Raw genomic sequence first — 12,437 nt, forward strand, 5'->3', positions numbered from 1 at the left:
CTGGTCACTCAGTGGGGAGGACGGGACAGTGGGGGCGCCGGCTTCCTTGGCTGCTCCATTGAGGGAGCAGAATGTCAGGCTGGAATTTTCTAAGTGCCCAAGGCTGTGAACGTGTCAATGCAGCAAAGAGCCCGTGTGTATCTTCTTTGTGTAAAAGCTTCAGGTGGTTGCGAAGCGTTGGGCCACGATGTGTCTCCCCGTAATCGGTTTTATTTTGGCTTGTTTCTAGGGACATTCCGGAGAATCACTGCAGCTGCCTCGAGACTCTTGACGGACGGCGCGGACGGCAGCTTCTACGGCCTGGAGAGCTTGAACGCGTGGGTGCGCTCCATGGTCCCCACCCACCCGGCCCTCGTGCTGCTCTGGTGTCAGATCCTCCTGCTCGTCAGCCACACCGACTACCGCTGGTGGGCAGAGGTGCAGCAGACCCCCAGGTACGCGCGCTCTGCTCCCCGGGAGGCCAGCCTGGGCTCGTGTGCCGGGGCTCGGAGCAGCCTGAGCTCTGGCTCCCCTTTCACGAGGCTTGGTAAAGATTCTGCCGCATGTTAGTCTTTCTTTCACGGACACTCTATTGTAGGGGAAACGTGGTCCGACGACAGGCAATCAGAATAGCCGCTGCTTTTCACATGTGATTTCTTTGACAAGTTCTTTGACACGGTTCCATCTTACGGCCGTTTTTGTCGTGCTGTGTCCCTCCTGCTGGGTTCTCATCCTTAAATTGGTTCCAGAGCCAGACGTGTTGCGATGGCTTAACTTCATTATAAGTTAAATGTGGTTCTGGTTATTCTTAGATAATGAAGAAATTATTTAGCAGCCTTTCAAAACTACTTGGAAATACCTTATTTTTTTTTATCATTCAAGAAGACTTGTCAAGTATCTGATTGTGGGTGGCCCTGTTTTTGCAAAAAGTTGTCAGGTCTGAGTCTCTGTTTCTAGGCACCCTCTTGCTCAGCCATTTGTACATATGTGGAAAGAAAAGATTTGATTTCCGCCCCCCCACACCCCCCCACCCCGCAGCTGAGTCCTCAGTGCAGTGTTTCTGGAAGACTCAAGAGCCGATGGCGAGGAGAGAAAGCTATGGAAATAGGAGACTGCAGGGGCTGCAGGGTTGAGGTCAGCTCCTCTCTGCTCAGCATGGAAAGACAGCTAAGTGAGGCCGTGGGTCCCGCGTTGGCTGGTCCAGTCCTCTCACTGGAAAAGCCAACGTGAGCAGCAGTATTACACCTCTACCCTGTGCTATATGTTGTGGGACATGCAAAGGAAAAATAATCGCTGCTTCCTGCCCTCCAAGTGCTTACAGTTAGTTGGGGAGGACAGAGCAGTGAAAACATTCGACATGCTTAGAGAACAGTTTAAGCCTGTCATGATGACTAAAGTATTGTAAGAGTCGGAAACAGAAAATCGGTGTCTTCTACTTCAGAGCTTCTTCACTGTGCGTATAAATCAACTGGGGAGCTTGTTCAGATCAGATTCTGATTCAGCAGATGGCTGATGGTGCCTGGGACTCTGCATTTCTGCCACACTCCTGGGGGTACCAGTGCTCTGATCCATGGAGTACGCTCTGAGCAGTGAGGCCCTGGGTCCTTGAGAATTTTGCCTCAGAGCACCCAGGGGGCTGTTCCAAGGACCAAGCCTGTGCTCCAGCCCACTGTCGGACCGGATGGCTGGGCACCGTAGGAATTATGGTCCTGGGCTCTTGTGTTATTGCAGCCTCCCCAGTAGCCTCCCTGGACACCAAGGGCAGGACTTGAGTTAGCTGATAATACTAACAGATGTTGGGTGGGTGGACGGTAAGTGAGAAGGTATCCACCGCCCAAATGGATCCTCAGCCAGTGTTTCTTAGCTTCTGCCCCACTCTCCTTCTCCTCCTCCTCTTCCTCTGCCTTTGCACATATGGTGGGTGGTGAGGGCAGAGGCCCACCTGGAGTGGGTTCAAGAGGAAATGGGAGGGCAGACCCCAGTCTGATGAATGGAGGGCCTTCCACAGAAGAATCATGTGGGCTCTCCAGCAGTGTCAGTCAGTGTCATGGAAGATACAGAACTGTTGGCTTGGATGAAAAGATGTAAGAGTGCATGACAAATAGGTACAGTTTTATGATCCTTGATTACATTCTGGATCTGGGGGATGAAACCACTAGAAAGGACATTATTGGGTCAACAAGCTGCATTTGAATGTGAGCTCTACATAACTTGTTGCTTTTGGTTATGAGTAGTACTTAGGGGACACACTTGCTGAGGTATTTAGGGGTGCAGTCTCTTGACCTGCAGATTACTCTCAAATGGTACAGCCCCCCAGATGGCGTGTGTGTACAGTGTGCATGAGTGTCGAGTGTGTGTAGGGTGTGTGTGTGTGTGTGGAGCACGTGCATGTGTGTGGCGTGCGTGCCTGAGCGCAAAGGTGGTGACTTGCTAGTAGTTGAATCTAGGTGAAGAGTATGTCGCTGTTAATTAAATTATTCGTTTTTTATATATAAATTTATTTATTATTATTTTTTTGGCTGCATTGGGTCTTTGTTGCTGTGCGCAGCTTTCTCTAGTTGCGGCGAGCGGGGGCTACTCTTCGTTGCGGTGCGTGAGCTTCTCATTGTGGTGGCTTCTCTTGTTGTGGAGCTCGGGCTCTAGGCGTGTGGGCTTCAGTAGTGGTGGCTCGCGGGCTTCAGTGGTTGTGGCTCGCGGGCTCTAGAGCGCAGGCTCAGTAGTTGTGGCGCACGGGCTTAGTTGCTCTGCGGCATGTGGGATCTTCCTGGACCAGGGCTCGAACCTGTGTCCCCTGCATTGGCAGGCGGATTCTTAACCACTGCGCCACCAGGGAAGCCCTGAATTATTCTTTGAGCTTTTATATCAGCTTGAAAGTTTTCACAATAAGAGTTAAGGGAAAAAAATGACGAAAGAGGGACATTTAGAGAGCAGCTCTACACACGGTTAGGAGGAGTTTCGCTCTGGAGGGAAACAGAGACATGGGAAATGAGGACATGAGAGAGTTTCTAGATGAGAGAACGAATGGCATGGGTGACCCCTTACAGAAGAGAGCGTTATCCTAGAGTTGGCAAGAGCAGATGGGATCTAAGGGACAGACATTGGCTTTATGATATTGATTTATTTTTTGCCAGCTTTTTATAGTTCAATGATTCAATATGATTTCTCTCCATATATTAGCAGATATGGGAAGCTCACTGATTCTGGGTTCTCAGCTCAGTCATTATTTCCTCAGGGAAGCCTTCCTGACTTCTCTTTGATTGGTGAAGTCTCACTGTCTGCTCTTACCCCAACCTTTGCCTCTTTTTTGTGGCATGTGTTGAGACTGTAATTTGACATTTATTTGTGTGATAATTTGGTTAATATCTCTCCCTCTAGATCATAATTCCCACAAGGGCCCTCTTAGTGTCCCCAGCACTAACATGAGTTAGTGATTTAATTACCCTGATAACAGAAATAATAATAATGTATTGGTAAAGACCTTTTATATATAGATCACTAGCACTTATATAGCATTAAGTGCCAGATATTGTTCTGTGGGCTTTCCACTATGATAAGTTATTAAAATCTCTCGAAATGCATGTATATTATAGACAAGGAAACTTCTTTTCCCAGAGAAGTTGAATAACTTGCCCACTATCACACATTAACAGACATGTGTGCATGCATGGTCCCCCAACTCGATTATTTTCACCTATTATAGCTGAAAGTGTCATATAAGTGTGGGTTTATTTCTAGGCTCTCTATTTTCTGTTCCATTGATCTGTGTGTCTGGTTTTATGTCAACACCGTACTGCTTTGATTACTGTGGCTTTGTAGTGTAGTTTGAAGTCAGGGAGCGTGATACCTTCAGTTTTGTTCTTCTTTCTCAAGATTGCTTTTGGCTGTTCGGAGTCTTTTGTGGTTCCACGCAAATTTTCGAATTTTTTGTTCAAGTTCTGTGAAAAATGCCATTGGAATTTGGATGGGGATTGCATTGAATCTGTAGATTGCTTTGTGTGGTATGAACATTTTAACAATATTAATTCTTCTAATCCATGAGCATGGAATATCTTTCCATTTATTTTTGTCTTCTTTAGCTTCTTTCATCAGTGTCTTTCAGTGTATAGTTCTTTCACCCCCTTGGTTAAATTTATTATTAGGTATTTTATTATTTTGATGCAATTGTAAATGGGATTATTTCCTTAATTTCTCTTTCTGATAGTTTGTTATTTGTGTATAGAAATACAACAGATTTCTGTATATTGATTTTGTATCCTGCAATTTTACTGAATTCATTGATTACTTCTAGCAGGTTTTTAGTGGACTCCTTAGGGTTTTCTATGTACAGTATCATGTCATCTGTAAGTAATGAAAATTCTTCTTTCTGACCTGAATGCCTTTTATTTCTTTTTCTTGCCTAATTGCTTTGGCTAGAACTTCCAATACTATGTTGAATAAAAGTGGCGAGAGTAGGGATCCTTGTCTTGTTCCTGATCTTAAAGGAAGAGCTTTTAGCCCTTCACCATTGAGTGTGATGTTAGCTGTGGGCTTGTCATATATGGCCCTTATTATGTTTAGGTACGTTCTCTCTGTACCCATTTTATTGAGAGTTTTTATCATAAATAGATGTTGACATTTGTCAAATGCTTCTGCATCCATTGAGATGATCATATATTTTTTATTCTTCATTTTGTTAACATGATGTATTTTATCGATTGACTTATGGATGCTGAACTATCCTTGCATCCGTGGAATAAATCCTACTTATCATGGTATATAATCCTTTTAATGTACTGTTGAATTCAGTTTGCTAATAACTTGTTGAGGATTTTTGCATCTATGTTCATCAAGGATATTGCCTTGTGATTTTCTTTTTTTGTGGTGTCCTTGTCTGGTTTTGATGATGAGTGTGTCTATTTCCAAAAGATAATAAAAATGAATTACTAGAAGTTTGGAATACAAAGTACAAGTCATTATTTTCTATCTGTGTACTCAGCAGATATAGAACTGCTCTATCAATTGTTACAGAGGTTCTGTATGCAGCTCAGCGCTGGCTCTCAGATGAGCACGGGCTCCCAGGCCACACTTCCTGGAAGTACCCATGGTTGCCACAGTGGGGTCTGTTTTTGTCTGCTTCTTATTTTGGGGATTAGATCATCATAGTCTTATGATTTGCTTTCTACCTGTCCTACCTTTTGGTGGACGGTTAGGGTCCTGCATACGCAGTCATCTTTTATTTGGGAAGTTCATTTGCTATCAGTAGCTGGCAGTGTCTGTCCTGAGGTCTTGGGCGCTTGCCCTCCTACAAACTGGGACTAAATTTGGGTTGACATTGGACCTTCTTTGTGTCCACTGCTAATATTTGAACTGCAAATTCTCCCCTTATCTTTCAGAGGCTTTTTCCCCTATAGCTATACTATTGCAAACACAGAATTGCAGCTTGAATGTAAGTCATGTTGGGGCTGGCAGGAGGGCTGACTGAGAAAGGAAAGGTTTTTTGTTAGTTTTTAATTGACATATAACTTACAGTACAGTAGAATGTACTGTTTTGTACCCGACATAGTCAGGTCACCACCACCACAATCAAGAGTTAGACCAGCATCATCGCTTCAGAGAATTCCCTCCTGTCCCAGTGCAGCCGCCCCCTCCCCCTGCCCCTCCCTCGGTAACCACTGATCCACGTTCTGTCATGATAGAAGCTTTTAAACAATTCTCTTCTAAATCCTGAGGCGTTAACAGGAAGAGTTGACACATTTCAGAATATTCTAGTCCTGGTGTCATCTTCGTCTCCACTAAGCCTTAGCAGAGACTTGTAGGCTCTTGGCCGCTGAGGTGAGGGGATTGTCTTACCCTCAAGTCAGAGGGCTGTTTGTGAGCATGGCAACTACTGTGTTTTAAGAGTTGTGGCCAGTACTGAGAGTCCCAAAGTTTGTAATTCTCATCTCCTTAGAAAGAAAAAAGACAAGGTGAGAAGAAGTAAAGATGAAGTGAAATAACCTTCACTAGTGGGGAATTAATTTTGCAGAAATGCTTTTAAACAGGGTTTCCATAATAGCATAGACGCTGTGGGCATGCTTAGGGTTGTAACTTTTCGTTGGTAATTGAAGAGTAAAGTATGGAAATGCAAAGGTTTTCTTCTGTCACGTGACGGCTTTCGTAGCAAGCTAAAACCAGAAATGTCAAAAGCAACAGCTCTGCCATCAGACACAGCCAGTGAGGTAAGAGCGCTGATTGAATGTGCACCTTTGTGGTGGGTTTTGCCTTTCAGTCCAGCATTTAAATTTTCTGCCTGTTAGATCCTCTGTTTATTTTAGCTTTCCATATGTGCTTTATCATAACTCAGAAACAGATCACTAAGAGCAGATCTCACACATCATTCTGATGTGGCAGTATTTAAAGTAACTGTCTGCTTTAGAACTGGTACTAAACGACAGTCATCTTCAGTGTTTTGAAAATAAGCCGGCTGTCATCACAGAAACACTGTCAGAGCTTCTGTTGCTCCTTCTAGAAGACGCAGTCTGTCCAGCACGAAGTCACTTAGTCCCCAGATGTCTGGAGAGGACGAGGATTCTGATGTGGCTTCCAAACTGGGAATGTGCAATAGAGAAATAGTACGAAGAGGAGCTCTCATTCTCTTCTGCGATTATGTCGTAAGTTTGAAGTTGCGAGGAGGGGCGGGTTGGGGGCTGGAAAACACCTCGCGCGGATGATACTTCTACAGACTGACTTCCACCGTCCGTCACTCCACCAGAATGAAAGACTAAAATTAAAGTTGAATCCTGCTCCCAAGTATAATTGGAAATCAGGCTTGGCGTCCAGCCCTGGGAGTTTAAGTTTGTCTGTAAAAGATTCAGTGGGGAATCACTTGCTCTTCACCAATCGCAGTGCTGGGCGCCTTTGTTGTTTTGAGGGACGCCATGGAGTAACAATGATAATAAAAAGAAGTTACAAGTTTGACTGAGTGAGGTTCTGATTAAAAAAATTTTTTAATCTGTGGAAAAGGTATTAGAATGTTAATTGCTGCATTTTTAGATTCCTATTTGAATGACATTCTTTTAAAAAATAACTTTTGTGGAATTTTTGACCATAAAACTAACATCTCTTGTTTAATACAAAAAAAGTTACAAAAACCAAATAAGTAAACAGAAGAAAATAACATCTGTAATCTCAGAGTTCTCAGAGAGAACTCGTTGTTCCACTCTCACTGAGATCTGATACCTTTTCCAGGCTGATAGAAAGTGCTGCCTTCCTTTGGTGCAGACATGGTGCCATGAAGGCCGCTGTCGCTCAGCAGCGCGTCGGAAAAGGAGTAGACTCCTTCACCTGAGCTGCTTGTTGAGATCTTTTTTGCCATGATAGCAATTTGTTAATATTCATGTTTTGTTTTACATTCTTTTTTTTTTTGTAAATTTATTTATTTTTGGCTGCTTTGGGTCTTCATTGCTGCACGTGGGTTTTCTCTAGTTGCGGTGAGCGGGAGCTACTCTTCGTTGTGGTGCGCAGGCTTCTTATTGTGGTGGCTTCTCTTGTTGCGGAGCATGGGCTCTAGGCACGCAGGCTTCAGTAGTTGTGGCACGCGGGCTCAGTAGTTGTGGCTCATGGGCTTAGTTGCTCTGCGGCATATGAGATCTTCCCAGGCCAGGGCTTGAACCTGTGTTCCCTGCATTGGCAGGCGGATTCTTAACCACTGCACCACCAGGGAAGCCCTTGCTTTACATTCTTGATGTTCAAATAGTTTTTCTAACTTGTTCCACTTTTGAGAAATAATTTGATATAGTTATATAATGCTGTTTTCACAGAAAATTAAGAAAAATATTTAATACTATCTAAAATACTAAAAAGTTAATACTATCAAATTATCCCACAGTAAAAGTATTAAGCATTAACCAGATGCCACAGATTTATCTCGTTTTATAATTTCTGCCTAGGGTCATGAATTACAGTGAAAAGGCAACATATGTATTGGGTTGGCCAAAAAGTTTGTTCGGCTTTAAGTAAAAATAACATTTTCCGGGCTTCCCTGGTGGCACAGTGGTTGGGAGTCCGCCTGCTGATGCAGGGGACGCGGGTTCGTGCCCCGGTCCGGGAGGGTCCCGCATGCCGCGGAGCGGCTGGGCCCGTGAGCCATGGCTGCTGGGCCAGCGCGTCCGGAGCCTGTGCTCTGCAACGGGAGAGGCCACAACAGTGAGAGGCCTGCGTACCGCAAAACAAAACAAAACAAAACAAATAATAATAACATGTTTCATTTTCACCAAGAACTTTTTTTTTTTTAATATTTATTTATTTAGGCTGCACCGGGTCTCAGTTGCGGCATGCAGAATCTTTTAGTTGTGGCACACGAGCTCTTAGTTGTGGCTTGCGAACTCTTAGTTGCAGCATGTGGGATCTAGTTCCCCGACCAGGGATCGAACCCAGGCCCCCCTGCATTGGGAGCACGGACCACCCCCCACTGGACCACCAGGGAAGGCCCACCAAGAACTTTACTGAACAACGTATTCATTAACTGAACAAACTTTTTGGCCAACCCAAAATTTAAAACTGTATTTTTCTCATTTCCTTATAAATCTTACATGAAATTTCTTCCCTTAAGATCCACTTGATCTATGGGAACCATCCATATTTTGGATTCAGGAAATCTATCAAAACTGACAGTTACAGGAAATTCTTTTTTTCTACTGACCTGTCACAAAGCTGCAGCGAGGGTAACTGGAGAATTCCCGTCAGGAGGCTGGACTGAGGCCTGGGCGAGGCAGGGCTTGCCCTGGATGGGAGCACCACCCGCTCTCGTGTCTCAGCTGGGGCCGGTCACGCCGTTCCCACTGCCCTCGGGAGGCGCCGGGCTCTCAGGTGCCCCAGACCGCCCGCGGCCCTGGGCCATGCTCTTCTCCTGTGTCCCTGAGCTGTGCCGCTGGGGCGCACCTCCCTGGGGCCTGACTTTGGACAGCTCGGCTGCGGTGCACAGTTGCGGGTGCCGGCTCTGTAAAGTGTGTTGTCACCTCATCAGTCATGGTGCTCAAACACTCAGTACTTTCAGTGAGGATTATAATTCGGAGTTGGTTTTCTCCTTCCTACCACTTCCGGCCTTTTCTGTGGCGCTCGTGTCTGCTCTTGCCTCGTCCACTAGAAGATGGCCTTTCATCGTTGTCTTGTCCTCAGTGCCAGAACCTGCACGATTCAGAGCACTTAACGTGGCTCATCGTCAACCACATTCAGGACCTGATCAGCCTGTCCCACGAGCCTCCTGTGCAGGACTTCATTAGTGCTGTCCATCGGAATTCCGCGGCCAGCGGCCTCTTCATCCAGGCAATTCAGTCTCGTTGTGAAAATCTTTCAACTGTAAGTCTCCCTGGTGCCGGCTATCTCCAGTTTTCTCTGCCTTGAAAATGGAGGGTTGGCGTTTTTAAGCTGCTCTTTCCAGTGGTCAGAACCCTCTGCTCTTGTTTCTCTCCTTCTCTCAAACCGCAGCCCACCACGCTGAAGAAAACCCTCCAGTGCCTGGAAGGGATCCACCTGAGCCAGTCGGGCGCCGTGCTGACGCTGTACGTGGACAAGCTTTTGTGTACTCCGTTCCGTGTGCTGGCTCACATGGTCGACACCCTCGCTTGTCGCCGGGTGGAGATGCTTCTGGCTGCAAATTTACAGGTACTGGGAGAAAACACGGTGTCGTTTTTTACTGAAAACCTGGCAGGGCAGGCGGAACACTTGGCTGGCTCCTCCCCCACGGGGATAGTCTTCACGTGGCCACCGAGGGGAGCGTGCAACACGGATGAGCTGGTCCTTCCTTGTGTGTCCGATATGGGTGCTTCCTGTACTTCTTTTAGTCCGCCTTTGCCACCAGAGCCAGACATGCCCCTTTATCGTCTGTAAATGAGCACAGGTGACTTTGACTCTTGTGCGTTGCAACCCCACTGACGTGTTCTTGTCTGCTTTAGAACAGCACGGCCCAGCTGCCGGCGGAAGAGCTAAGCAGGATCCAGGAGCACCTGCAGAGCAGCGGGTTAGCGCAGAGGTAACGCCGGGGCCCGGTGCTCCTTGCTTTCTGAGTGTGAAGACTAGGGTTTGCGAGGGCACAGACTCGCAGGATGAGAGGCTGGCGTGCTGTATTGGTGGGTTCACTGCAGAAGGGCCTTGAGAGAGAGCCTTCCGAAATTAACACAGTTGGATCTCAACGTGTACACAGTGAGGACCAGCTGGCAGTGTCAGCCCTGCCGCGATAATGCGCCGTGGCTGTGTGAGGGTGGCGGGTGTTCCTGTGGCCTCCACTCACCATCTGCGATGAGTCATCGATCAGCTCTGTCTTAGCAAAAATCAAAGCCTGTGATCTAATTGCTAAATAAGACCTGGCAGAGCTGAGAGACGTTACCTGGTTCTCGGCGAGAATTGTTTCTACATCTTGTCAACATTTTGTCTCTCTGTTGCTGTTTATCACCTAATTTTGTTTGCAAAGTCTTTTTGAGGCCTTTGCCAGAAATCCTGATGTCTGTTACATGAGTGTATTTCCGTGACTGCAAAATAAATGAAGAGAAGCCTTTATCTTCTCTCCTCCACAGCAGGGAAAACGTTTGTGAGAGAGAATCTGGTTACCGTACTGACTTCAGTCTTAAGAGTAGCTGTTGCCGGTTTCTTTAACCGAGAAGGGGTAGGACTTGGGCAGTACGAGGCTTTAGGTGACTCGTCAGTATGCTGGGTGACTTACGTTGTAATTTGCATCATGAAGTTGTTGTTCTCGTAGCAGGTGGTGAGAGGCGACACTATCCCTATTTTCGACCCTAGACTTATTCAGGCAGACGAGGAGGGGTAAAAATATTTTGTGCCAGATGAGGTGGTTCTTCTATGAAATGAATGTAAATGGGTATAGATTGTATATGTGGGGAGTTAAAGTAGGAGATTTTGTGCACTGGGATCTTAGGTGGTCCGTTTTGTGTTGATAAACAGTGCCTGCATTAGCTGTTATGCCGTGTGTTGCCTGCTGCAGTGTTTGAGTATAAATGAAATTTCTGAAAAATACTTATGGGACGTAAACTGTGGTTGTTACCAGTAAACTGGGGCCTGAATTTGCATCATGACTTGAGTGTCGATGAGAAATAGCTCTGAACAGAAAGTTTCAAACGTGTCGCCTCGCTGTAAGAAGCCACTGTTGCTCCCTCCCGTGCAGCTGTGCCCTAACCCGTGTGTGATTGGATTCCAGACACCAAAGGCTCTACTCCCTGCTGGACAGGCTTCGTCTCGCCACTGCACCGGCATCGCGTGGCCCCGCTCCTCTGGTCACGCCCCACCCGCTGGACGGGGACGGGCCCCTGGCACTGGAGACAGTGAGTCCTGACAAAGTAAGTGTCCAGCACGTCTGGGTGTGACACACAGGGCCGCCTCGGGGCACTGAGTGCCTCTGCAGCGGGTGGCTCAGGCGGCAGGACGTCCTGGCGCTCAGCACAGCCCCTGAGGGCTCTTGACCTGCCCTGTTTCTTGCCAGCAATGGGCACAGTCACATCGGCGACAGGACCCATGAGGTCCAGCCTGGGTTTTAGCAGGGGGCATGGGGTGAGAAAGGAAGTGCTGACTCGGGTCTTTAGTAGGGGCTGAGGGTCATGGTGATTAATGGAGAATCAGGAGACGGTGGCCACGGCCTGCCCAACTGGCGTGTCTCCCTTTCCTTAACGCCTGCTGACCCGCTGCATATTGACCCCACCACCCCAGGGGACCTGGTACCTTGTCATCACCCTCACTGCTCACACCTCAGAGCCGGGGGCCATTTGGGGCCTTGGTGGGGCCTTGGTAGGGCCTTGGTGTGCTCCTTTCCTGGAGAGAGTTCATTTTAAATATGAACTTGGAGTCCAAAATCCAGCAGCCCAGGCGTAGATAACAGAGTCCGGGCCACTGTTCTCAGGCATGGTTTGTTCAGCCCCTCCACTGCACTGGCGCTGGGGAGAGAAGAGCAAAGCAGACCCCCCAGTAGAAGGTGATCAGCACGATGCCCAACAAGGGCTGGACAGAGGGGTGGGCCCGCTACCCTCAGTACTTCACTGGGTTTGAGGGACCGTGGAGCGATCGCCAGGTGAGGGGAGAGGGTGTCCAGACAGGTAGCAGCAGCAAGTCCAAAGACACAGCCAGTACCAGTTCCCACGGGAAAGGGCTGTGGGGCGCTGAGCAGCCCGCACGGTGACAGCGTCCAGTTTTACCAGAACTGTGATCATGGTCCAGGGAGGCCACTTGTCCTTTGGTCTGGGACAGGACATGAGGCTCAGTAGGAGAAGAAACAAGGTGTCTCCGGTCAAGTTGAAGCCCCTTGAGAGCCTGCCCAGTCGCCTCCTGTCATCCGCCTTTTCTCCTCCCCAGGACTGGTACGTACGTCTGGTTAAATCCCAGTGCTGGACGCGGTCAGACTCTGCACTGCTGGAAGGGGCGGAGCTGGTGAATCGGATCCCTCCGGGTGACTTGAACGCGTTCATGATGAACTCGGTACAGTGGAGCCGCGGGACCCT

General features: G+C 47.6%; 1 protein-coding gene across 8 annotated transcripts in view; it reads left to right on the forward strand.

Annotated features, from left to right (window-relative positions):
- HTT (huntingtin) overlaps positions 1–12,437 on the forward strand; it is a 198,393-nt gene that overhangs the window by 163,411 nt on the left and 22,545 nt on the right. For all 8 annotated transcript variants that reach the window (XM_079919305.1, XM_079919304.1, XM_079919306.1 and 5 more), the window contains 7 exons: positions 230–434; positions 6,467–6,608; positions 9,115–9,294; positions 9,424–9,600; positions 9,891–9,967; positions 11,147–11,285; positions 12,292–12,414. In XM_079919305.1, the coding sequence (XP_079775431.1) occupies positions 230–434; positions 6,467–6,608; positions 9,115–9,294; positions 9,424–9,600; positions 9,891–9,967; positions 11,147–11,285; positions 12,292–12,414 (1,043 nt within the window). The remainder of the gene's footprint in view (positions 1–229; positions 435–6,466; positions 6,609–9,114; positions 9,295–9,423; positions 9,601–9,890; positions 9,968–11,146; positions 11,286–12,291; positions 12,415–12,437) is intronic.

Source organism: Stenella coeruleoalba (genome assembly GCF_951394435.1).
Source record: "Stenella coeruleoalba genome assembly, chromosome: 4".
NCBI classification, from domain to species: Eukaryota; Metazoa; Chordata; class Mammalia; order Artiodactyla; family Delphinidae; genus Stenella; species Stenella coeruleoalba.